Here is a 27,798-nt window from a genome sequence, read left to right on the forward strand (position 1 = left end):
GCTGAACCGTTTTTAACCAGGTAAGGAGCGTTTTAATCAGGATCACCCGCACTACAAGCCGGTGTAACAGGTTTAGTGCGGGTGATTCTGATGACAGATTTCCTTTAAACAGATTTGTAAATTACTTCTATAAAAAAAAATCTTCCAGTACTTATCAGCTGCTGTATACAATAGATATACTACAGGGAATTTTGTGAAGTTCTTTCCAGCCTGACAACAGTGCTCTCTGCTGACACCTCTGTCCGTGTCTGGAACTGTTCAGCAGGAGAGGTTTTCTATGGGGATTTGCTTCTAATCTGGACTGTTTCAGACAGTATATACAGACATACACACACACAATATATACACACACAAAAACTGTATAAACACACATACAGACATAATATACACACATAAAGACAATATATACAAAAATACAGATATGCACACAGTATATACAGACATCCACACAGTATATACCGAAATACACACCATATGTACACAAATACAGACAGTATATATATATATATATATATATATATATATATACAGGGTGGGCCATTTATATGGATACACCTTAATAAAATGGGAATGGTTGGTGATATTAACTTCCTGTTTGTGGCACATTAGTATATGTGAGGGGAGAAACTTTTCAAGATGGGTGGTGACCATGGGGGCCATTTTGAAGTCGGCCATTTTGAATCCAACTTTTGTTTTTTCAATAGGAAGAGGGTCATGTGACACATCAAACTTATTGGGAATTTCACAAGAAAAACAATGATGTGCTTGGTGTTAACGTAACTTTATTCTTTCATGAGTTATTTACAAGTTTCTGACCACTTATAAAATGTGTTCAATGTGCTGCCCATTGTGTTGGAATGTCAATGCAACCCTCTTCTCCCACTCTTCATACAGTGATAGCAACACTGCAGGAGAAATGCTAGCACAGGCTTCCAGTATCCGTAGTTTCAGGTGTTGCAGAATGGGCAAAACAAAAATTGGAACAGGACCCTCAGTTTACGCAGAAGATTTTGTTCAGTGATGAGGCAAACTTTTATGTGAATGGTGAAGTTAACAAACAAAACCACTGCTATTGGTCTGACACTAACCCACATTGGATAGATCCCTCCAAGACTGTTGGAACACAAACATTGATAGTGTGGTGTGATATATGGGGTTCAAAGATAGTGGGGCCATTCTTCCTCAATGGAAACCTCAAGGCCACTGGATATGTGAAATTGCTACACGATGATGTGTTTCCCTCTTTATGCACTGATGCTGGCACGTTCCCTGAGTTTTTCCAGCTAGATGGTGCACCACCACATTATGGGTGCCAGGTCCGAGCATTCCTAGATGAACAGTTTGCTGGAAAGTGGATTGGTCATCGTGGGCCTGTTGAATGGCCCCCAAGGTCTCCCGATCTGACCCCCTTAGACTTCTATCTTTGGGGTCATCTGAAGGCAATTGTCTATGCTGTGAAGATACGAGATGTGCAGCACCTTAAACTATGGATACTGGAAGCCTGTGCTAGCATTTCTCCTGCGGTGTTGCTATCAGTGTGTGAAGAGTGGGAGAAGAGGGTTGCATTGACAATCCAACACAATGGGCAGCACATTGAACACATTTTATAAGTGGTCAGAAACTTGTAAATAACTCATGAAAGAATAAAGTTACGTTAAAACCAAGCACATTGTTGTTTTTCTTGTGAAATTCCCAATAAGTTTGATGTCTCACATGACCCTCTTCCTATTGAAAAAACAAAAGTTGGATTCAAAATGGCCGACTTCAAAATGGCCACCATGGTCACCACCCATCTTGAAAAGTTTCCCCCCTCACATATACATATGTGCCACAAACAGGAAGTTAATATCACCAACCATTCCCATTTTATTAAGGTGTATCCATATAAATGGCCCACCCTGTGTATATATATATATATATATATATATATATATATATATATACACACACACGCATATACACACATACAGACATCAACACAGTATATACACAAATACAGACAGTATATATACACACATACAGCCACACTGTGTGTAACCAGATTAAGACAATTACAAACATAACAGAGTGTGTAAATATAAACACAGAAGCACACTTATTTTCAATACAACAAAGCTACAGAGGATCCATATTTAGAGAAGTAAATTGCAGAGGGTCCATGTAGAGAGATGTCCTCACAGCCATAACTGTGCTCTCTCCCTGACATCAGAGAAAAAGAAGGAGCCTGGGAGGAGGGGGAGGGCCCTGCAGACAGTGCAGGGAGAAGGAAAATATTGGGCCACTTTATATTTTTTACTTGGCCAGGGCCCCTGACGGCAGAATTGCCTTGATGGTTGTCCTGGGAGCAGAGCATGAGGTTCTGGTAGGGGAGGGGCCATCAGGGATGGTGTAAGAATTTTTGACACCCTAGGCAAAAGCTAATTTTGCCGCCCCTTGACTCCGCCCTTTGACATTCCCCAACTTACTACTAGGGTAACACACTGTAACAAAACTCCTCCTCATGTAATTACCTTACTACTGGGGTGAAACACTGTAACAAACCTCCTCGTCATGTATTGATGTATGAAGGCGCGTGCGATGTCAGGATGCTGGATGGACCTGACCTGCCTGTCTGCCTCAGAGGTGGCACTGCGCTCCTCCAGCAGGCTGAAGAATGCAGATTATTATGGTACCTGAGGGAGGGGGAATGCGGGTGCTTTGGATGAGCGAGTGCTTCGGATGCTGTCTGGCTACTAACTTTCTTGCAGTGGGCAGAGCAATGCCCCCATCAAGAGGGCGCTCTAGGCAGCTGCCTATTTTGCCTATGAGCAGAACTGGCTCTGGGACCCAAATCTAAAGACATGTCTGTGAAAATGCTTTTAACCGCTACATGGCACTGTAATTATACCTCGTAAAACCATCTGACAGATTCCTGTTAGGGCGCATTTGCATCTGGCAGCCAGATACTGTGGGATAATTTGAAAACCACCTCCTGTGGCATCCCTGCTAAATCCTTCTGTACCCCAATCATTACAATAAGCTAACCATGACCTGCTACAATTTTTAGTCCCGTTCAAAGTAGAGGATACAGTTGGAAATTAAATGAATGGAATATGGGTGGTTCATTCAGCACTGGAGATACCCACCGCTCTCTGTAAAACCCTAGTTGTCTGTTTTTTTTCCCACAGCAACCAATCACAGTTCAGCTTTCATATCTTAACAAGCTCTTGGAACGTGAAAGTTGAGCTGTGATCGGTTGCTATGGGAAAAAACAGACAAATAGGGTTTCAGACTGACTGATAAAAATGGGCCACTGTTGTATCCTTCTAAAATGTCTCAACGGCACAGTGAAATATCACTTTTAAATGTTTGGCAACTTGGGGGTATGTTAGCTCACGGAAATGCCATCTTAAGATGGTTACCTCAAACAAATATTAATTTCTTCACCTCAAGAATACTAGCTTCCAGAGGCCTTTGTTTAACCTATCCTAGGGGCTACTGAGAGTCAGTAAACTAGGGGCTCATTGAGTTTACTGACTCTCAGTAGCCTAATTAACACATTAGTCAAGTACTGGAAGCATACGCCCACTGTACTCCAACTCTAAGGTTGCCTAAAATGTGACACATCAGTGGCACAAATATGCCACTTTAGCAGATGCACTGCCACAAGTGTTAGATTAACTGAAATATGATCGTACACACTATAATACCAATGAAGTATTACATCTATCCATAACATCCATAATTGAATTCTCAAAAAACAAACAAAAAAAAACTGGTGGCTATTAAAATATCAATGCCATTTCTTTAGGTTATCCCTGAAGTACTGCAAAGTTTGGAAATGCAACATGGATTATAAAATGATGTGATTTAGAAAGAATAGAGAGCTGGAATTATTGTAACATATGACAATGTTGACGTGAATATGTAATATATTGACACACTATTTATTACGCATGTTTGTACTCTATAGGTTCAAGCAACATTTGGTTGGAGAACTGTAACTTCGTTGTTTACTAAAGAAGATGAAGAAGAAGGAACAGATCAGAGAGTTGAGCAAAGACAAGAGATTGCAACAGAACAGTAAATGTCTATTGTGGAGATGATCAAGGTAAATCATTGTTGGTAACAGTAAGGAGAACTAATAAGCTTTACTGCTTTTCTGCAGGACTCCATCTTCACGCACGTCAGACAACCCTCCACAGAAAAGCTCTACGGCACTCTGGAATGTGTTCACTAGCAGGTGGCAACAGAACACTGTTCAACGTTCTGAAGCAAAAGGAGTACTGGCAGAGCCTCCAGAAGAACACAATGAAGCTAAAAATGGAGAGGAGACACCCTTTAGGTGGAATTTCCTCACTAGCAAACTAGCAGAGTTAAGAAGCAAGAATGAATAAGAACTACAACCTAAAGGAACAATATGTAGAGATGCTTCTGTGAGCAACTCAGTATCTTAATAACCTGTCCCCGAGCTGAACAGATTTTGCCCTAAAGAAATTGCGTGGCATAAGTAGGGTTGGAAATGACCTTGTCTCCTACAATAAAGACAAGTACAACAAATGATTCTCTTGTTATCCCCTATAGGCAAGGTTTATTTTGTCCCCCATAGGGTGATTGTGCAAACAACCTTAAAGGGGTTTTCCCAGGAAAAAACGTTTGTTTAATATCAACTGGCTCCAGAAAGGTAAACAGATTTGTAAATTACTTCTATTAAAAAATCTTAATCCTTTCAATAATTATCAGCTGCTGAAGTTGAGTTGTAGTTTTCTGTCTGGCAACAGTGCTCTCTGCTGACATCTCTGCTTGTCTCGGGAACTGCACGGAGTAGAAGAGGTTTGCTATGGGGATTTGCTTCTAAACTGGGTGGTTCCCGAGACAGATGTCATCAGAGAGCACTTAGACAGAAAAGAACAACTCAACTTCAGCAGCTCATAAGTACTGAAAGGATTAAGATTTTTTAATAGAAGTAATTTACAAATCTGTTTAACTTTCTGGAGCCAGTTGATATATATATATATATATATATATATATATATATATATATATATATATATATATAAAATTTTCCTGGATAACCCCTTTAAGTAGATACAGCGTTAGACCATATCTTACAAGATCTTTTTTTTTCTATCTTTGTTAATAAATAAATAAATAAAAGACACATTGAAAAATTTGTTTAAATAAATAACTAGATAATGCAAAATAGATTCCTCGACATAGTCTAAAAGTATAAAAAGTGTCATTTTTTAATTTATTAGAACATTTTGATTTTCTCAATACAATAATATTGCCATTAGACACAATAAATGTTATAAAGCAAGATAGGTGGCAACAAGCAGTGACATAAAAAAGACGGTTGTCTATAAAACAGGGAGAGTGGGCCGCCAAAAACACGGTATACATTTACTGGGGACCTGTCAGAAAGATTTAGGCCCCCAAGCCTCCACCAACTTGTTATCCAGGAATGTAACAGGTTGACAATTATGCCTTTGTATATCCTGGCTGTTGTAACATAACGTAGAAAAAGAACTTTGAAAATAGCGCATGCTGTATTCAAATTAGTTACTAAAATGGCTTAGAGATGGTGCCTTTACTTAATGCCTCTTTAAAGGCAATTTGAACTGTTTTCAAAGTTCTTTTTCCATATTATGTTATATTGGCCAGGATATACAAGAGTATCATTATCAATATTTTACGACCCTGATAACAGGTTGATGGAGGTATGGGACACAAATTCTCCTGACAGGTACCTTTCAATTTTGAATTTTACAAGTTTTGCAAGTTGTGTCAGAAATAGAATTGGTAGGTTGTAGAACATTACCGCTGTTTCTTTTCCTTGTGCTGAAAATCTCCATGAGTGTTCTACAGCTTATAATAGTACTGAGCTATGTTGTGGCCACATCAAACTGTAGATTCCCTTGCCAGCTGCTTATTTCCCTGTCCTCCAATGCTACGTGCTTGATGACAGCTATATATCCACTTTATTACACGCGCATTACGCTCAATTACAGATACAGGAGTTTTTACTTCCTTCTCTTCTTCTGCAACACCAAGAGCACAACTTACTCTGTCCATGGATTCCAAGCTACCCATTGGTGTGTTCCCTCCCTTTTGGTAGCTATTAAGCAAGTTCAACAAGCTACCTTCCAGCCCACAGCTCTCAAAAAAGGTTTGGGCTTCATAATCAGTAAAAGTCAGCTGCTCTTCTAGTTGGACTTCTTGAACATTAGAGGTTGTGGGGCAATGAGACTGGCAAACAAAGGCTTTTTCCTTCCCTCTTGGCAACTGAGGTGAAAGTGGTACTTCCTGGTTGCAGGTTTGAGCTGGATTTTGTGAAAACCGAGAACTTCTTTTTAATAGTGGTGTCCCTTGCAGAAGCCGAATGACCAGGCCTGCCTCCTCATTACTGTTTTCTTTGCTAGATAATGCCACATCCCGTTTTTGTCTGTAAATTATCAGAGAGTCTGGTCGGTTCATTCTTTTACCACTTAATCTCCTTAAACAGTGAGGACTGGCTGTAGGAGACCCTGGGGTTGTCTGTAGGTGATTTCCATGGTTGGATGTTAAAAAACTTGGTGACAAAGGACATTTGCAATTTGGACTACTTGTCTGTTCTTTCTGAGGCTTAAAACTAAGATTTGCTTGCTTTCTCGGGACACTAGGAGAGAGGCTGCTAGAATGAGATTGAACAGTTTTTGGTTTGAATTTTTCTTCTGGAATCAAAGGGCTAGATATGGGAGATGTTTGAAACACATCATTACTCTTGTCAAAATCGGAGTCACTTTGCTTTCGAGATTTCTGTTGTGTAGTTGAGCTACAGAGATTGTTAAAAGAGTATTCAGTTTGTAATGGTGGTAGTAGGCTGGCTTTCCTTGACAGCACCGGGGTGAATTTGGTGTTGATGGCTGGGTTTTGCCTGCGATGTATGACTTGTGGAGATTTCACATATTTGGCTTTATCTGCCTCAAGACGGTCAGATGCAGTCACTCTTCCACTGGATCCACTGAGAGGTACAAGATGTGTCATTGGTGTCATGGTAACATCTAATGAGTCATGGATTGCCAAAGGATAATGCCATGTGGTCTCTAATGCAGCTGATCACTAGAGCAGAGAATGAGATAAGAAACACAGCAGCTGTAAAATACACAGGATATACTTTCATATCAAAGGTAAATTACTGTCATACAACATTATGAAATATGGAACATTTTGAAGGAATTGAAAGCAAAGTACAAATTATATAGGGAAAAACACTGTAAAAGCATACTGAATAATATAGCTGAAAAGATATATTACTTGCCAAAAGGAAACAACAACAAAAAGAGCCTTCCTTTTAAAACAATACAAAGATCCCAATGAGAGGAAATACACAAATACATAGTATAGCTATATTACTAAGCAAGCAAGAAAATGTTATATATATATATATATATATATATATATATGCACACACATTTCCTGCATCCTTCTCCAACCAACAATTCTAGGGGGTCTAAAAATAAAGACATCTGAGACAGCTAGAAATAGATACAGATCTCAGCAAGATGCCAGACCACACCAGCTAAATGTTGGCTGGGCATCGGATGAATTTAGTTAGCTAGAATATGTGATTTGGTACAAAAATAAGCATATCATACAGGCGACAATAGAGAGACCTATAGTATAGAAGGCAAATAAGCACCTGAAATATTCTCGAAGAATAAAACTTTGAAAGCAAAAAAGAAAAGATGCAAATTCTAATGTTATCACAATGGACAGAGGTGAGAAGAAACTGAGATCCCAGTCTAGCCTGTGTCACATACGAGAGCAGGTAATCCTGTATATAAGAACCTAGACGCTGGACAAATGACACACTCAGACATAGTCCTCACCTCAAGCAGCTGTTGCAGAAGGTGTCCCGACACTGTCCATGAATCACATCTTTCAACTTGCAGAAAAGCAGAAAAGGACAGATATGTGATATAGGTTGTGTGGTAGATCCAAAGCCTTGTTTTAAGGGGAGGTGAAAAGGGTGTCTGACAGTACAGTATGGGTGTGTGAGAGAGTGCAATAAGTTACCTACTGTGTCATAGTGCAATGTAACGTGTGAATGTGTGTGCTTGTCACACTAGGAAATCTCCACCCTTTCCAGACACAGTCTCCTTTCTCATCCGTTTGTTGAATGCTCAGGACATTAACTCCTCATTCACCCTATAACCCTGAAGCTGTGTTCACACGTTCAGGTTTCCAATTGCAATCAATAAATACAAAGCCAGGAATGGATTTAAAATATGTAAAAGTTCCAGTTTTTTCTTTATACGTGTCCTCCTCCTCCATGTATGATCTGTTCCTGGTGGTCAATAATTGCAATTGAAGATGTGAACTTGTGAACATACCCTTAAAGCATCTCTTTGGTTCTTGCACTTTCACAGCACTGGAAATGTTTAATCATAATATACTCTATAAATTATAATGCATAATTTTGAAGAAGCAGTTTGTGCTTCCTTCCTGCTATTATCCCGACTACAATGAGTATTATTTGTATGTTTTCTGTTTCAGTCGTCTTTTCCGCTGTTTGTAACTGTTGTAATGTTGTGAGCTGGTCAAGTTACATCTGTAGTGTAAAGTATAAAAATAAAAAAATTAAAATGAAGGAATAATATATACAGTGTATACCAGGAAAAATGAAAGGCGAGAAAGGGGCAGTGGTCTAGAATCCATGACACTGTAGCTGGGCAAGGGGTTAACAATGATTGCCCTAACAGATGATTCATTCTATCTCATCCTAAATGCAGATACCAGGTGGCAAAGTCTGTTCAGGGTAGGGCAAGCAGATGAATCAACACGAGGGCCAGTTAAACATTCTAGAGTGGGTGTTTCTGTAAGTGTGTTTGTTTCCAAGGAATGATTGTAGAGTTTATTATAGACCTTGGAAATTTAACAGCACATTCTTGTCTTGAGAGCCATCATTTAGGGTTCTTTTGAGGTTTTTTTTTTTGTAAGCAGTGAAAAAAAGGTTAAACAATGCCATCTAAATACTAGTTTGCTGTTGGATTGAAATTAGTCGCTAAATAGAATTGGTTCTTGTTTGGCAAATAGTAAGTACAGAATTAAGTATGCTAGACTTACAACTTTTCAGACAAACTCATTGCAAGTTCAGAAAATAATGGGGACAGCCATCACAGTTAGTATGTGAGACAACTGGTGGAGAAGCAACTGTATAAACAATTTCCCAGAGGCCAAGGATATTTCATAAAATAAAGCAGACCTGTTTCGTTAACAGTAAAAGGACACTGTCCAATTACTCCCATAGACACCAACAACTGTTTTCTATTTACATAAAGGGATACTCCAGCGGAAAACATTTTTTTAAATCAACTGGTGCTAGAAAGTTAAACAGATTTGTAATTTACTTCTAATAAAAAAAAAAAATCCTTACAGTACTTATCAGCTGCTGTATACTACAGAGGAAGTTCTTTTCTTTTTGAATTTCTTTTCAGTCTGACCACAGTGCTCTCTGCTGATACTCTTTTTTATTATAAAAATACAAAACAATTCCAAAAACGAAAACACAAAACAAGCTTAACCAGCTACAACAGAAATGTAAAATAAAACAAAACCCTGCCTGACCGGCCAGCCCAGCTTTAATGAATTCAAAAATATACCAAACTATACCTATACACCTAAGCAAACTATGAAATTCACACTCACACACACACAAAAAAAATAAAAATACCAAAAAATTTGCTCAACTTGACTAATTAAATGAAATAAATAAACCAACATAAAATTCAGCACCACCTGTCTATAACTAAAAATCATCCATACTTGGGGGAAGAAAAAAATAAATAAAAACTTTGGTACATACAAATACACACCGACATACTATAATATAATATAAAAATAATACTACATAATAACAGCTGGTCCGACTGCCCTTTTCTTATGGTTAATGCTACATAATATAAAACAAAATACATAACACAATATACCAACAAATAAATAATATAAAACAATATACATAACACAGTATACATACAAATATAATAAATGTGCCTCACAAAACTACATACAAAAACTCTAAAATAAGTCCTGCACTAAAACTGTGCCCTGTCCCACACCACCCCTCCTGTACATGGGTCAGTCCATAACCGTTCATACAGTTCTTAAGTCCAGCCCTTAACTGACCCATGTCAGGTCCCCTAAGAAACAAAACCCCACCACCCACAAATACACCCTCCCCACCTAGCACTCCAACCAACCAACTAAATACAACCTTATATACAAGACCACAACCCAATTTAGGCCCAAGTTCAGTGCCTGTAAGCCCTTCATACCATATCAGCTGAAAACAAAACAAAAAGCTATGGTGCACATGCAACAGCCCACCACCAGGGAGAAGGGTGACAGATCTGATACACTGAAAAAATGTAAACTCTTTCCCTAACTCCCCCTACTATTCTCCCTAATTCTATCCTTTCATTAAAACTGACCCTACTATCACCCTATCCCTATCCCTGTATGCCTGCCCCTAACTAAAATAAAGGTACTCTACCAAAAAGGTCTAGTACCTAGGGCACATGAAAAGAAAACCCTCTCCATAGGAGAGAAGCCCTACTGGTACCAAGACTGCCATACTCCAAAGACCTGATCTTCCCGAGGTCACCGATGATGTTCCTACAGACCTCCACCTCGGAGAGGACTTTCTGTTGGGTGGACACTAAACACCGTGCATTCCACGTGTGATACTTAACCACTAAGCTGACTAAAAATAAAGTGCCCCGATCTCGGCCACCGAGGGTCCTGAATGCCCCATAAGCCCACTGCGGATAGGTAGGGCCAGCAAGTTGACTCCAGCCGATGGAAGCGCCCACCCGGTTATAGACCCCTACGTTAAAGGGACAATGAAGCAGGAAGTGGTCCATGCTTTCCAGCGTGTCCACACACTCTTCTCGGGGACACCCCCGGTCATCAGAGTTCCTGTAATTCAGTCCCTTACACCTAGCTTCCCCTGAAAGCAGCGCCAGGCCAAGTACCAAAACTTCTGGGGGATCCTTTTCATGTTTAAATATGAAACCCCACCCTCAGATCCCGACCTGGGTAGTCCCTGAGCGCCAGAGGCTTCTGGAAGTGGGTCAACAGAACCTGTTTGTCAAGGAACTGCCTTGACTGGGTCCTGATCTCCCACACTCCCAGACCCCACCGACGTATAGCCTTCAGAGTCGGGGTAGCGTAAGCCGTAAGATATCCATGGGGCGTACGGAGGTCCTTCACTTGCCCTCCTCTCTCCCATTCCTGGAAGAAAGGCCGATACCACTCCCTGCAGGAGAGTACATACGGAGGAGCCCTCTCCTTCCAGAGGTTCGAGATGTTAGCTTTCAAGAAGGTGTTGGTTAAGAACACCACAGGGTTTACCATAGATAAACCCCCTAGCCTCCTCGTGTGGTACGTAACCTCCCTCTTGACTAGGTTCAACCTGTTCCTCCATAACAGTTGGAAAAACAGGCTGTAAACCCTAGTGTAGTAAGCCTCTGGCAAGATACATACGCTGCCCAGATAGATAAACAAGGGGAGCAGGTACGATTTGATCAGGTGTACCCTTTCCCTGAGGGTCATAGACCAACCCTTCCACTGGTTCACCCTCCGAGTGGCATCCTGGAGCTTACCGTCCCAGTTTTTGGTGGGATAATCATCCTGGCCGAATGTGATGCCCAGAATTTTTGCTGAGTCTTGAGGCCCTGGGAGGGTGTCCGGGAGATCAAACGTGGGATACCCCCTCCCAGCCAGAGACTTTCACACTTATCCTGGTTGATCTTGGACCCGGATGCCTCCGAGTAGTGGTCCACCTCCGACATCACCACATCGACCTCCTCCCTCGAAGAGATGAAAATAGTGACATCATCAGCGTACGCCACCACTCTCTGGGTGACATCCAGCTCCGCCAGACTCATCCCGACTCCCGCCAACGATACACAATCTACCCTCCGGACGAAGGGATCAATCACGAACACGTATAAAAGCGGGCTCAAAGGACAACCCTGACGGACTCCGGGCTCCACCTCAAAAGAGCGGCCAGGCCACCCATTTACCAGCGGGAAACTCTCTGCCCCTGCATATAAGATCTTAAGCCAATTTACAAAAGAACACGGTAAGCCATATCTCAGGAGGACGGACCAGAGGTACTCGTGGTTCACCCGATCAAATGCTTTGGCCTGATCCAAGGACAGTAAGTACCCCTTCCAGAGACCCGCACTACTCCGCTCCACTGCCTCCCTGACACTGAGGACAGCACTTAAGATGCTTCGGCCTGGAACAGAGCAGTGCTGAGCCCCCGAAAGGAGCCGGGGTGCAAACTTCACCAACCGATTAAACAGTATCTTGGCCAGAAGCTTCCTGTCCGTATTGAGAAGAGCTATGGGCCTCCAATTCTCAATCCGGCTAGGATCTTTACCTTTTGAGAGAAGAATCAGGGCTGACCTCATTGACTTTGGCAGAGTGCCCGAGGAGAGACACTCATTGAATACCTTGGTCAAGATGGGAGCTAAAGACTCCTTAAAGGTCTTATACCACTCGGATGTTATGCCATCCGGACCTGGCGACTTCTTGGGGGCGAGCCCTTCGATCGCCAGTCTCACTTCCTCTTCCCTGATATCTTTTGCCAAAACATCAAGAGAGGGGTCTACCCCTGGCTCAGAAATGGCTTCAGCAAGGAAAGCCGACATCCTGTCTCGATCTAGATCCTTCCTTCCCAAGACGTGCAAGTAGAAGGATCTGACGACCTCCAGGATCCCTGATCTGGACCAATTTAGGGATCCCGTACTATTAACCAGTCCTGAGACTAATTTACTACTCACTGACATCTTGCAGTTCCTGTAAGGGTCGGGCGAGCGGTACTTCCCGTAATCCCTCTCATAAACCAAAGATGTGCCTATTGTACTGACACCTCATCAGCAAGGACTTCACTCTGGAGATATCATCACGACTACCTCCAGTCGAGACAAGAAGCTCGAGTTTCCTCCTCAGACCCTGATACAAGCGATACCTGTTCAGGTACCTGAGGCTCGAGAGCTGGCGGAAGAATCCCGCAACCCGCTTCTTGAATATCTCCCACCACTCTGACTTACTACTACAAAGGCCCAGTAAAGGTACCTGACTCTGAAGAAAACCCTCAAAGGACTGTCTTATCTCCGCTTCCTCCAGGAGGGACGAATTCAGCTTCCAATAACCTTTACCCATCCGGGGGGTCTCTGAAACATTCAAGGAAAACAAAATCATACAGTGATCGGAGAACTCTGCCTCAACCACGGACACTGCGGAAGAGACGGCTTCCTCCTTCAAATAAAACCTGTCTATCCTAGACCTGCTGCTGCTACCTCGATGATAGGTGAAACCCGCGTGACCTGAGGGGCTCCGGATGTGGGCGTCCTCTAGGCGAGCTTCCCTAACTATATTATTAAGGGCCACACTATCGCAATCCAGCGGACCATTGGAGCCTCTCCTATCTTGGGACCTCGTGACATTATTGAAGTCCCCTCCAAAGATCACCTGCCGGCTTGTAAAAAGGAAGGGCTTAATCCTCATAAAAAGATTTTTACAGCCCAGCTTAGTTTGTGGGGCATAGATGTTTATGAGCCGGAGCTCTTGTCCCTTCATGAGGACATATAAGATCAGGCACCTCCCCATTTCTAACTCAATAACCCGTCTGCATTCAACGGTAAAAAGGGCCGCCACCCCACTATACGGCCCAGCCGCAAGAGACCAGTGGGAGGGCCCACGCCTCCACTCTCTTCCGGCTTTCACCAGAGAGGCTAGATCTGACAACCTGGTCTCCTGTAAAAAGAAAATATCGGCTTCAACACTGCCGAGAAAATCGAAGGCTGCGAATCTAGCCGTATCAGACTTTATACTGGCACAATTAATAGATGCCAGCATCAGTGGGGTGAGTGCCGCCATCATGGGTGATTGAGTTAGACGGCCACACCTTTACTTCTGCTTCCCCTTCTTTTTTGCCCCCTCATCCCCTAAAGAAGAGGAAAAGGCAGGACCACTTTTGGACCTTTTCTTAGACTCTGATTGGTCCTTGTGGTCCCCGTCTCCATCCGGCCCCAGTCTAGCCCTGCCCTCCGAGGAAGGTGCTTCCACAGGACAGGGCCCAGTTCCCCCCAGAGGCTCTCTCACCCTAGGAACCCCGCCCTCACCTTCCCCCTCCAAGGAGGGGGAGGAGATGGTATCGAAGACGAGGTACCGGTTTGACAGGTCAATCAGACGGGGGGGGGGCAGTCAGGCTTCCGTTTTGGACCTGGTCCGTAGTACAAGGCTTAACAGAGGACTCCGACCTCTTCTTTCTCCCTTTCCTTTTGCCCTTGTCTTTCTTTTTTGGCCTTTCCCCACTCTCCTCATCCACACTTTCATAGTGGGAGGAATCGGAAGGTTCGGCCATATTGCCTTCCTCTCTGCGCACCCTCCTGATCTCCTCATCCAGCACGTTCTCCCCCAGGGCTTCAGTGGTTACAGGGCCAGCTTCAAGAGCAGGGGCCGGAGGTACCCCAGTCACCTGGGCACTCTCCAGCTCCCTACTCCTCCTACAATTTTCCTCCCGCCTTAGTTTGGCGGGGCCCTTTTTCCTCGTTACTAGCCCTGTTATGCCCCCATCCCTGCTCGTACTCTCCCCAGCCGGGGCAACTTCACAGCTCTCCCCGGCCGGAGCGGCCGCAGCACGGGCGAAGGCGCTCGGACAACGGCTGAAAGGGTGCCCGAGGACACCACACAGGTGGCACCAGATCTGTCTGCAGGATGCGGCATGATGACCCACCCCACCACACAAAGCACAAACCTGTACAGTACAGGCTGCGCTAAAATGGGTGGGGCTACCGCACCTGTGACAGACCCTAGGCTGCCCCTGGTAAAAGACCTGGATCCTGTCATGTCCAAGGAAGGTAGCTGACGGAATGTGGGCAACTGTGCTACCTGAACGCTTGAGTTTGACGGAAAACGTCCAGGCCCCTGACCAGATCCCGTGCTCATCTAGATTTTTCTTGGGCATGTCCGTCATATCCCCTTACCGTCCCAGCCAGGTCATGATGTCATAGCAGGAGAGTGACTCCTTAAGAGTCAAAACGGTCACTTTCTGACGGGAAATAGCCTTTACAGCAAAATCCCGCCAGCCGGGCTCATTCTTCGCCACTTCGTAGTTTGACCAGAAGAGTTCGAGACCCTCCGGTCGAACAAAATTGACGTCAAATTCGGACAAACCGTATGGGTGAATCAGGGCAAAGATGTCCCTCGCCCTGAATTCCATCTGGAGGAGCTCAACCACTTTAGCGCGAGGCGGGCACACATCCTTGCCCCTCCAAATCAGACGGACCACGTTAATACGGTTATTGTCCTGCCCGGGTGTCGGGAGGGACCAGACCACCTCCCCATTCTGCTCTCGGAATGCCCCCAAACCGTGCCTCTCTATCCAGAAAGACAGGTCGACCTCACCCCTTCCCTCTACCTAGATTGACCTGTCGCCCCTACGTAGAGCCTCCAGGAGGCGCTGCTGCAAGTGACCCCCGGGGCCGGATGGAGAGGGGGACCTCCCGGCAGCGACATGAGCATAGCTCCTAGGAGCAGTCACTACCGGGGGGGGGGGGGCAGCCGAACCAAACCCAGACTCACAATATATATATATATATATATATATATATATATATACCTATAACTAGCACCCAATAAGAATCCAAAAATATAAAGTCAAAAAATGAAAATACTTTATTTAGAACATTTAGATATACACAATATGGGACCCACCCAATTAAAACAACCTACCCTTAAAAATGAACCCCACAAAAATAGACGGGATAGCTCATCTCTAGACCCTAGCATACATGAAAGAATCACAAAAATATCAAAATCAAGGGAAGAAATAATGTGGTCATGTGTCATTACCTAAGGTAGTCATACTGGGTCCTGCAAGATCACTATGCCCCCGCCGCCGCCTCAACACGTGTTTCGTATTCTTCCTCAGGAGGTCAAACCCAGACTCAGACCCAGGACCACCATTCACACAACTACACCCACCAACATCCACATCACAATTCTCATCATCCATACCAGACTTTGAATTCATACCACTACTACTCCCACCATCATTCGCTCCACTAACACTCCCAGATGCACTCTTCTCATTCACAACACTACCACATCCAACATCCTCACATCCTACACTCGCGTCCTGCCTAACTTATCCTGGGCTGGCTGGTACTTGTAATACTGCCGGTTTTAACAGAGTCTTTTTTGCTGGCTTAGCTGTTGCTGGGGTCGACACTGATGGCTCCTCCTCCATGGGCGATGTTACTGCCTGAGCCTGGGTCTGCCCCTCCGAGTGCACCCCAGCTCCTCCCACAACGCCATCACCATGTCTGCCTGACTGCATGGGCTCTGCAGCTGGCACTGGCGCTCGGACACTCTCCCCCCTCACAGGAGAGTGCCCCGCAGCACTCACAGACCAACCGTTTCCCGCTCCCAACGCCTGGACACTCCCCCCTCACAGAGGAGTGCCCTGCAGTGCAGGTAATGTCCACGGCACTCGGGGGACCGCCCCCCAAGCACACAGACATATCACTTATCTGGACACTCTCCCCCCCCCCCTCACAGGGAAGTGCCCCGCAGTGCCAGCAACACCCGGGGAACCGCTCCCCGAGCAAACAGTAGCATAGCTTGCCCTAGGTGCCTGGACACGCCCCCCACCACCCTGGGGCGCTTCCGCAGGACCAGGGCTGCCCACTAGGCCCAATAGGACTTGCTGGCTCTATAGTGTCCTCTGCCATCTTGGACGCCATGCTGTACCCCCCTTTCTAGCCCCGCTTGACCACAGAAATGGGGACTGGCAGTTTGGGGAGCCCAGCAGTCTGAACCAACTTTACAGCTGGCTCAGACTGCTGGAAAAGACTAAATACATAAGTCACAGTCTCCTGAACCTTCTGCCTTTTCTTCCTTTTCTTTACCAGATCATCTTTACCGAGATCCTCACCAAAGGCAAAATCATTCATACGGGTAGGGGACTCCTGCTGTATAATGGCTTGCAGCAAACCCCCACTGGCCAGCTCCTCCTCACCGCTCTCCTCTGTCTCCCCGTCACTGGAGGGTAGCGCCACCTGGGCAGGCTCAGGGTAGCTATCTTGGGGGGGGGGGCTGGGGGTCACACACACTAGGGGTTGCATCCATTTCACTTCCCACAGCCGACTCTCCGCCATCTTCCTCCCCTCCTTCCTCCTCCTCCTCACTGCTCTCCTGAGGGCAGCCTGCACCATATTTCCTTTCTTTGAATCTCTCCTCATTAATCAGTTTTTCTTTAGGAATCCTGCCCCCTCAGAGATTTTTCTTTTGGCCTCCTACACCTCCGCCACCTCTATCTTCAGAGCCCGCACCTGGGCAGTGAACTTCTGCCTCTTACCTGTAGGGCCCTGATCAGCCTGGTAGCGGGCAAATCTCAGGTCCCCTCTCAGGCTCCTCAGCTTCCTGCCCAGCTCTTCGTACTCCGCCATCTTGGCTTGTATCATTGAGCCATAGGTTGCCAATGACTCCCTTGGTCCCCGTGCCCCCCATTGCTGGGGTTCCGGGGTAGCAGAAGGACTGCTGGTCTTTGCTGTTGCCTTACGTCCCTCTGATCCAGTCGGGGGAGTGGGCACCACATTTCTGCGGGCCCTGCTGGAACGCCTCACCCCGACCTTGGAACCGGCTGTAGATACTATCTTCCCCCCTCTCGCCAGCCGGAAACGAGAGGTAGAAGCCCGAGACTCCATTGGCTCCATGCAGGAAAGCTCTCCCCAGGGGCCTGCCACACCCCTGGGAAGGCAGATGAAAAACGCTGCTTCTCTCTGTGTGGAAGTCTGGAGCTCAAAGGAGACACACCCGACAACTTCACACACTGAAACTGCTGTGTTCACAGGATGTGCTCTCTGCTGACACCTCTGTTCATGTCAGGAACTGTCCATAGTAGGAACAAATCCCCATAGCAAACACTTATGTTATTCAGAACACATGCAAGGTTATTGTTACGCCGAGCGCTCCGGGTCCCTACTCCTCCCCGGAGCGCTCGCGGCGTTCTCCTCTCTGCAGCTTCCCGGTCAGACCCGCTGACCAGGAGCGCTGCACTGTCACTGTCGGCGGGGATGCCATCCGCGGGTCGCATCCCAATCTACTCACCTGTCCCGTTCCCCGGCTGTCACGTCCCGGCGCGCGCGGCCCCACTCTCTAGGGCGCGCACGCGCCAGCTCTCTGTGAATTAAAGGGCCAGTGCGCCATTGATTGGTGCCTGGCCCAATCAGTACCTGCACCTGTGCCTTCCCTATATAAACCCACTTCCCCTTCCTGTCCTTGCCGGATCTTGTTGCCTAGTGCCTAGTGAAAGCGTTTTTGTGTGTGTCCATTTCCAGTGTTCCAGACCTTCTGCCGTTGCCCTTTACTACGAACCTTTGCCGCCTGCCCTGACCTTCTGCTACGTCTGACCTCGCCTCTGTCTAGTCCTCCTGTACCTCGCCAGTCTCAGCAGTAAATGAGGTTGAGCCGCTACTGGTGGACACAACCTGGTTGCTACCGCCGCTGCAAGACCATCCCGCTTTGCGGCGGGCTCTGGTAAAAACCAGTAGCAACTTAGAACTGGTCCTCCGGTATGGTCCACGCCAATCCTTCACTAGCCTGCCAAATCCTGACAGTAGATCCGGCCATGGATCCCGCTGAGGTGCCGCTGCCAAGTCTCTCTAACCTAACCACGGTGGTCGCCCAGCAATCCCAACAGATCGCGCAACAAGGACAACAGCTGTCGCAGTTGACCGCCATACTACAGCAGCTTCTGCCTCTACAGCAGCAACCATCTCCTCCGCCAGCTCCTGCTTCTCCTCCGCAGCAAGTTGCCACTTCCAGACTCCGCTTGTCCCTATCTGACAAGTTTGATGGGGACTCTAAGATCTGCCGTGGGTTCCTGTCCCAATATTCCCTGCACCTCGAGATGATGTCGGATCTGTTCCCCACAGAACGGTCTAAGGTGGCTCTTGTGGTCAGTCTTTTGTCTGGAAAGGCCTTGTCCTGGGCCACACCGCTTTGGGACTGCAACAATCCTACCACTGCTTCCGTCCAGACCTTCTTCTCCAAAGTACGTAGTGTCTTTGAGGAGCCGGCCTGAGCTTCCTCAGCTGAGACGGCTCTTTTGAATCTCGTCCAAGGGAACTCTTCTGTGGGCGAGTACGCTATCCAGTTCCGCACCCTCGCCTCTGAGCTATCATGGAATAATGAGGCCTTCTGCGCGACCTTCAAGAAAGGCTTATCCAGTCACATCAAAGATGTGCTGGCCGCACGAGAAATTCCTGCCACCCTGTCTGAGCTTATCCAGTTGGCCACCCGCATTGATATGCGTTTTTCTGAAAGATGCCAGGAGCTCCGCCAAGAAAGGGACCTTGATCACTGGGTACCTCTCTTCCAGAATCCTCTGCAATCTACTCCTGTGCCTCCCGCCGAGGAGGCTATGCTAGTGGATCGGTCTCGCCTGACCCAAGAAGAGAGTTCTCGTCGCAGAAATGAAAATTTACTGCTGTACTGTGCTAGTACCGAACATTTCCTAGCGGACTGCCCTATTTGTCCTCCGCGTCTGGAAAATGCACGCACGCACCCTGTTCACGTGGGAGTGGCGTCACTTGGTGTAAATTCTGCCCCTCCACGTCTGACTGTACCTGTGCGGATTTCTCCTTCCGCCAACTCCTCCTTCTCAGCAGTGGCCCTCTTGGACTCAGGTTCTGCAGGAAACTTTATTTTGGCCTCTTTCGTTAATAGGTTCAGTATCCCAGTAACCCGTCTCGTCAAACCGCTCTCTATCTCTTCTGTTAACGGAGAAAAATTGGACTGCACTGTCCGCTACCGCACTGAACCCCTTCCCATGAGCATTGGACTTCACCAAGAAAAAATTTAATTTTTCGTTCTGCCTAACTGCACCTCTGAAGTTCTTCTCGGCCTCCCGTGGCTCCAACGTCATGCCCCTACCCTCGACTGGACCACCAGGGAGATCAAAGATTGGGGTCCTTCTTGTCATAAACGATGCCTCACATCTGCTCCCACTTGTCTAACTCCTGAGGTTCCACCTTTACCGGGCCCTCCCAAGGCTTACCAGGACTTTTCTGATGTTTTCTGCAAAAAGCAAGCAAAGATCTTACCTCCTCATAGCCTCCTTCCTGGTACCACTCTGCCCCGTGGCAAGATTCACCCTCTGCCCCCCCTTCCCATTCACACTTCTTCTGGAGTTCCTGCCATAGATTAAGTAACCTGGGACTTCTCCGTTACCTGGAAAGAGACTCAAGAGTCGCTCCCACTGGCCTCGTCTCATATGAAGGGACATGCAGACAAAAAGAGGGGGAGACCTAAGGGGGGGGGGTACTGTTACGCCGAGTGCTCCGGGTCCCTGCTCCTCCCTGGAGCGCTTGCGGCGTTCTCCTTTCTGCAGCTCCCCGGTCAGACCCGCTGACCGGGAGCGCTGCACTGTCACTGCCGGCGGGGATGCGATCCGCGTAGCGGGACGTGCCCGCCCGCGGGTCGCATCCCAATCTACTCACTTGTCCCGTTCCCCGGCTGTCACGTCCCGGCGCGCGTGGCCCCGCTCTCTAGGGCGTGCACACGCCGGCTCTCTGTGAATTAAAGGGCCAGTGCGCCACTGATTGGTGCCTGGCCCAATCAGTACCTGCACCTGTGCCTTCCCTATATAAACCCACTTTCCCTTCCTGTCCTTGCCGGATCTTGTTGCCTAGTGCCTAATGAAAGCGTTTTTGTGTGTGTCCATTTCCAGTGTTCCAGACCTTCTGCCGTTTCCCTTGACTACGAACCTTTGCCGCCTGCCCTGACCTTCTGCTACGTCTGACCTCGCCTCTGTCTAGTCCTCCTGTACCTCGCCAGTCTCAGCAGTCAGTGAGGTTGAGCCGCTACCGGTGGACACGACCTGGTTGCTACCGCCGTAGCAAGACCATCCCGCTTTGCGGCGGGCTCTGGTGAAAACCAGTAGCAACTTAGAACCGGTCCTCCGGTACGGTCCACGCCAATCCCTCACTAACACAGAGGATCCACCACCAGCCTGCCGAATCCTGACAGTTATCCTGTACAAATGTACCTTAAATAAAGCGTGTGCTGGAAGATTGTCTTATTTTTACAAGATGCTACTGAATATGGCATGATGTGAATCCAACATGTTTTGCTTGCTCATCATATGCATCACATACATGTTATTTATAGTGTTGAGCGGCATAGGCCATATTCGAATTCGCGAATATTCGCGAATATATGGACGAATATTCGTCATATATTCGCGAATATTCGCGTATTCGTTATATTCTCGTTTTATTTTCGCGTGTGCGGAAATACGCGTATACGAAAATTAACATTTGCGGATTTTCGCATATGCGAAAATTAGCATATGCTAATGTTCGCATATGCGAATTTTCGCACGCCAGTCTCACACAGTAGTATTACAGCCTTCTTTACACCACACAAGCTGGAAGCAGAGAGGGGTGATCACTGTGATGTGTACTGTGAAGAAAAAAAAACAAAACGAATATTCGTAATTACGAATATACAGCGCTATATTCGCGAATTTCGCGAATTCGCGAATATGCGATATTCGCGAATAATATTCGAATTGCGAATATTCGCGAGCAACACTAGTTATTTAGCAGAAAGAAAGAGAAGATTGGTATATACATTGGAAAAAACATTATAACCCTCCTCCTAATATTGTGTAGGTACCTCTTTTGTCACACACAAACTGCAAGAGCTCTGCAGGTGTCTTGTGGATTCTGGCACCAAGACTTTAGCAGCAAATTCTAAGCAGGGTGTTCCCGAGGAATATTTTTACTTCTAAAACTTTTCAGAGTGTCAAGAAAACACATCTACTCCCCTGATGCCTATTCCCTACTATTGCCATTACAAATGGGGTGGTCCGCTCTGTCAGCGCTTTCTGTTCTCTGTCTGGACACAAAGAAAGTGCCTGCTCAGCCACTGAAAGGACAGATACAATGTATCGGACAAAGAACAGGAAGGACTGACAATGAGGATTGGCAATGGTGGGGGATAGGCAGCAGGTGAGCACATTTTAATTTTTCCTGACACCCTGAGCAAGAAGAAGTCTGCATGGATTGGACTCGTTCTTCCAGCTTATATCTTACATGTTTGATAAGATTAAATTTAGCCAATGTTACCACCATACTGTCACAGACAGTTCACAAGGGACAAATAATACAGCCACACTGTGGCCATATGTTATCGCCACATAATGACTAAATACCACCACATTGCTACTGAATAAAATCCACTATACTAAAAAGTGGTTTGGTGCACAAGTGGCATTCCCAGCCCCTTGGTGCACTCTTCTGCCTACCAAACTCCTGTTTTTGCCTGACCAAAATACTATCCGTGATCATAGCCTTTAAATTAATATTAACATGAAATACCCTTTTCCTTTATGGCTACAATCCTAAAAACATTCATCTTGTGCAGATCTTGTTTAATTGGTTATTGTTGTTTCGACAAATAAATCAATAGTACAAGGTAATGTCAGAAACTTTGTAATATACCTAAAAATGGTTCCTTCTTCATTATGAAGTGTCATTCCCCCCCCCCATCCCATTTTCCCCATCTGCTTTACTGTCTTTCAATGTCTGTCTTTCATCCAAATCACAAGATGCAAATACAGTTTTCTCACCCTCCTGTAGACAATTGTCCGAGACCGAGTCAGAGGTTATACCATCGTAACTTTAGCACTTTTCCTAGGAGGGATGTTAGAGCTAGATTCCACATGATTTCATGTATTGGGTAATGAGGATTGTGAACATTGTCTCTTACCAGGGCTGCCATCAGAAATGTCAGGGCCCCTTACACAGCTCAAGTCCTGGGCCCTCCCATGGCCCGACCCTGAGTCCATTTACATATTATCATCATACTGTTACTGACCAAATCCTGTATACTGAGAATATTAACAATAATAATATCAGTACACAAGGGAGAATAATAGAACCACACCATGACCACTACCATGACTACCACATAGTGACCGGATTAAAACACTCATACTGATACTGTATAAAAACCACTGTATATATAACAATATCCACTTCCCCATACAATGCCCATATAGTGGTTAACCTCAGCTGTACACAGGTGCTGCAGACCATATAAATAATTACAGTGATTACATCCACTGACTCATAAAGGGCATCCTCTTTGATATGTTCTCTTTCATTTTCTATCTGGCTCAGACCGCCATGAAGTATTCTTCCACCCATGATTTGTCTCCACAAAATTTGCCAGACAATAAACAGGTTAGGCTTCACACTTTTTCAGCACATTCCCCACCTGTTCACTACTCTCAGTGCCCTTATGTCCCCTTTGGACCCCTGCATAGTATGAGGGAATTAGTAAGTGTATGTGTCAGTTGGAAGGTAGGGGGACTGGGTGGTGGTGGGTATGTAGGTAATTCCCCTCCATTAGGTAGAAGCCCTTAGAAGGTAGCTATTTTCCCCTCCCCTATAAGGTAATGTCCCAGTAGGTGGGTAGGGAATCCCTCCTATAAGATAGAAGCCCCCAGTAGGCAGTAAATGATCATAGTAGGTAGGTAGGTAAAAACCCCTATAATGCTCCTGGTAGGTAGTAGGAAATGGCCCCCATATGTAGGTAATGCCTACAGTAGGTATTGCCCTCAGTAGGTATTTCCCTCAGTAGGTATTGCCCTCAGTAGGTAATGCCCCAGCAGGTAGTGCCCCTAGATAGGTTGTGCCCCCAGGTAGATAATGCCCCCAGTACGTAGTACCCCAGTAGGTAGTTTCCCAAGGTAGGTAATTCCACCAGTGGGTTATGCCCCCAGATAGTTCCAGTGCTGAGGCCAGGCTCTCAGAATCCTCCAGAGTGGCATTGGACTTGCACAGTAAACGACATCATCATGCAGCCTGCAGTGTAAAGCTACTCTCCTGTATGTACAATACATATGCTATTTGCGTAATGTACGTACAGGAGCAGTAGACCGCTATACGTACATTACATATGCTCATTCCGTAATGTGCGTGCAGGAGACAGCTGTTTAAGCTTCCGTACTGCCATACTGGGTTGCCGGCGTGGAGCAAGAAATGTCAGTGGGGTACTGGCTGTACAGCCCTGATGGTGGCCTTGTCTCTTACAATACAATGGATATCATCAGTAAGAAATATACATTCATCTTTAAAGGGGTACTCCCGTGGAAAACTTTTTTTTTTTTTTTTTAATCAACTGGTGCCAGAATGTTAAACAGATTTGTAAATCAAACATTTGAGAGAGCATGGAAAATAAGCGGCACTCACCACAGACAGCTAGCGACGACTTCTTTATTTCTTAGGCGTGCAGTTAAAACATGCAGGTGCAGGGAGACAGGGACGCCGGGGAATTCGGCTTACTGGTCACAGCCGTATCGTGCTTCCGCACTTCGTCAGACCATCTCATCCACTGGGAGCTCACCAGGTAAATACCTGCCGGGCTCCACCCATGGGCGGTCATTTCTGTTACATATAAGTGCAAGTGCAAAAATACAAAAACGTAGAAAACGTATAAAAACATTTAAAAACAGAAACTTAGCCGAGATTCGTATTACTGTAACAAGGACAGGATTAAAGAAATATACTTAGATCAAGTTTATCGTTCAAGCCGAGGTCTCCTTGTGCATTCGTGCGCATTATCCATCGGGCCTCGGCTTGAACTAACAACTTGCGCCTGTCTGAACCGTCTGTACTATCAATTCTTTCAATCCCAAAGAATTTTAATGATTTTGGGTCCCCTGCATGCATATTAATTACATGATCGATCACTCTTGGTGATCCTTTCCTCGATTTAATCGAGTATAGGTGTTCCCGAAATCTGTGGTGCATTGGTCTGGCAGTGCTGCCGACGTAAAATCATCCGCAATCGCACACCGGGCCATACACCACAAATTTCGTCTTGCAACAAAAGAGATCCCTGCACTTAATATCCACACCTCCAATTGTAATAACTTTTTCACAAATCAAAGAAGGACACCATTTGCATGCTCCACACCTGTAATTTCCTTTTGGGCTGCTAGATTGTAACCAATTTGGGTTAGATTTACTGGAGGAAAATTTACTTTTTGTAAGGACATCCCCCAAATTTTTGTCCCTTTGTCCCGTTTAAATGTAACTAAGGGCATTTCTTCACTAAAGTTGGATAGGACAGAGTCTTTTTCTCTGTCCTATCCAACTTTAGTGAAAAAATGCCCTTAGTTACATTTAAACGGGCCCAAAATTTGGGGGATGTCCTTACAAAAAGTAAATTTTCCTCCAGTAAATCTAACCCAAATTGGTTACAATCTAGCAGCCAAAAAGGAAATTACAGGTGTGGAGCATGCAAATGGTGTCCTTCTTTGATTTGTGAAAAAGTTATTACAATTGGAGGTGTGGATATTAAGTGCAGGGATCTCTTTTGTTGCAAGACGAAATTTGTGGTGTATGGCCTGGTGTGCGATTGCGGCCGATTTTACGTAGGCAGCACTACCAGACCAATGCACCACAGATTTCGGGAACACATATACTCGATTAAATCGAGGAAAGGATCACCAAGAGTGATCGATCATGTAATTAATATGCATGTAGGGGACCCAAAATCATTAAAATTCTTTGGGATTGAAAGAATTGATAGTACAGACGGTTCAGACAGGCGCAAGTTGTTAGTTCAAGCCGAGGCCCGATGGATAATACGCACAAACGCACAAGGAGACCTCGGCTTGAACGATAAACTTGATCTAAGTATATTTCTTTAATCCTGTCCTTGTTACAGTAATACGAATCTCGGCTAAGTTTCTGTTTTTATACGTTTTCTACGTTTTTGTATTTTTGCACTTGCACTTATATGTAACAGAAATGACCGCCCATGGGTGGAGCCCGGCAGGTATTTACCTGGTGAGCTCCCAGTGGATGAGATGGTCTGACGAAGTGCGGAAGCACGATACGGCTGTGACCAGTCAGCCGGATTCCCCGGCGTCCCTGTCTCCCTGCACCTGCATATTTTAACTGCACGCCTAAGAAATAAAGAAGTTGTCGCTAGCTGTCTGTGGTGAGTGCCGCTTATTTTCCATGCTCTCTCAAATGTTTGACTCATGACTCTGTCCTGGCTGAGAACCCCACAAGCAGCGACACACATACACACCTGTTCCACTAAGAGCGAACATCAGGCTGCACGGTTGGCTGTGCCGAACGCTGTTTCTCACTACAAGCAGATTTGTAAATCACTTTGATTAAAAAATCTTAATCCTTCCAGTACTTTTTAGGGGTTGTATACTGAAGAGAAATACAAAAAAGAAAATGCATTTCCTCTCATGTCATGACCACAGTGCTCTCTGCTGTCCATTTTAGGAACTGTCCAGAGCAGCATATGTTTGCTATAGGGATTTTCTCCTGCTCTGGACAGTTCCTAAAATGGACAGCAGAGGTCAGCAGAGAGCACTGTGGTGACAACATCAGAGGAAATGCATTTCTTTTTTGGATTTCTCTTTAGTATACAGCCCCTAAAAAATACTGGAAGGATTAAGATGTTTTAATAGAAGTTATTTACAAATCTGTTCACCCTTTTGTTTCAGACATATCTCTTTATCTCCCTAATAGTGAAAGAGAGACACCCTATCAGTGGGCCCAGGGCATTAACCCCTTCACGACGAGCGACGTACATGTATGGCGCCGCAAAGTGTCACTTGGCGCGCGGCGACGTACATGTACGCCGCGGGGTTCCGGGAGCGCCGCGTCACCGGTAGCGGTGATCGGACCGGGATGACTGCTGTTATCTAACAGCAGGCATCCCGGCACATCGCCGAGGGGGGTCCTGAGACCCCCCATGACCGCGATGCGCGCAAATCGCAGGTCAATTCAGACCTGCGATCTGCGCGATTCCAGGTCATACGGGTCACTGGTGACCCGGTGACCCGGAAAATAAGAGGGATCGGGGGTGTCCGAGACACCGTCGATCCCCCTAAAGGGATAGGAGTTTGGTGGCAGGGGTGCCACCCCTCCTATCCCTGCTATTGGTCGGCCGAGCGACCAACCGATAGCAGACCGGGGGAGGGGGGGGTTAAAGTTCGGTTCCCCCGCTTTGCCCACCTGTCGGTGTCCGGGCAAAACGGGGGAACCGTCCAGGGAAGGTCGGCGCCGAAGGTCCCTACCTGGATCCCGGATCCCCGTTCGCGATCCTCCCCCACGTGCGGCGGCGTCAGCAATACTTCCGGGTCCTGCTAGGTGAGTTGTTGCCTAGCAACATCCGGAGGGCCACAGTTTACAGTGGTCTCTAAACCGTGGCCCCCCAGATGTTGCAATACTACAACTCCCAGCATGCCCAGACAGCTGTTTGATGTGTGGGCATGCTGGGACTTGCAGTTTTGCAATATTTAGAGGGGTTCAGGTTGTAGATCACTAAGTGGTCTCAAACTGTAGCCCTCCAGATGTTGCAAAACTACAACTCTCAGCATGCCCAGACAGCAGTTTGCTGTCTGGGCATGCTGCGAGTTGTAGTTTTGCAACATCTGGAGGGCCACAGTTTTGACACCACTGGACAGTGATTTACAACCTGAACCCCTCTAAATCTTGCAAAACTACAACTCCCAGCATTCAGGAACAGCATAAGGCTGTCTTGGCATGCTGGGAGTTGTACTTGCGTGCCTCCAGCCATTGCATAACTACATCTCCCAGCATGCCCTTCCGCAATCAGTACATGCTGGGAGTTGTAGTTTTGCAACAGCTGGAGGCACACTGGTTGGAAAATACTGAGTTAGGTCATAGAACCTAACTCAAGGTTTTCCAGCCA

At 46.1% G+C, this 27,798-nt stretch overlaps 2 protein-coding genes across 10 annotated transcripts in view; one reads left to right on the top strand and one right to left on the bottom strand.

Annotated features, from left to right (window-relative positions):
- The window catches only part of C2H1orf232 (chromosome 2 C1orf232 homolog), a 69,718-nt gene extending 65,156 nt beyond the window's left edge, over positions 1 to 4,562 (top strand). For all 4 annotated transcript variants that reach the window (XM_056557460.1, XM_056557461.1, XM_056557459.1 and 1 more), the window contains 2 exons: positions 3,953 to 4,062; positions 4,148 to 4,562. In XM_056557460.1, coding sequence (XP_056413435.1) covers positions 3,953 to 4,062; positions 4,148 to 4,376 — 339 coding nt within the window. In that variant the 3' untranslated portion in view covers positions 4,377 to 4,562. The remainder of the gene's footprint in view (positions 1 to 3,952; positions 4,063 to 4,147) is intronic.
- A 661-nt stretch (positions 4,563 to 5,223) lies between these two features.
- FAM110D (family with sequence similarity 110 member D) overlaps positions 5,224 to 27,798 on the bottom strand; it is a 74,381-nt gene continuing 51,806 nt past the window's right edge. For 3 of the 6 annotated variants that reach the window (XM_056560647.1, XM_056560648.1, XM_056560650.1), the window contains 2 exons: positions 7,851 to 7,906; positions 5,224 to 7,080 (listed from right to left, as the gene is read on the bottom strand). In XM_056560647.1, the coding sequence (XP_056416622.1) occupies positions 5,881 to 7,014 (1,134 nt within the window). In that variant the 5' untranslated portion in view covers positions 7,015 to 7,080; positions 7,851 to 7,906 and the 3' untranslated portion in view covers positions 5,224 to 5,880. The remainder of the gene's footprint in view (positions 7,081 to 7,850; positions 7,907 to 27,798) is intronic. The other 3 variants (XM_056560651.1, XM_056560649.1, XM_056560646.1) reach the window with 1 other exon arrangement.

Source organism: Hyla sarda, chromosome 2 (assembly GCF_029499605.1).
Source record: "Hyla sarda isolate aHylSar1 chromosome 2, aHylSar1.hap1, whole genome shotgun sequence".
NCBI classification, from domain to species: domain Eukaryota; kingdom Metazoa; phylum Chordata; class Amphibia; order Anura; family Hylidae; genus Hyla; species Hyla sarda.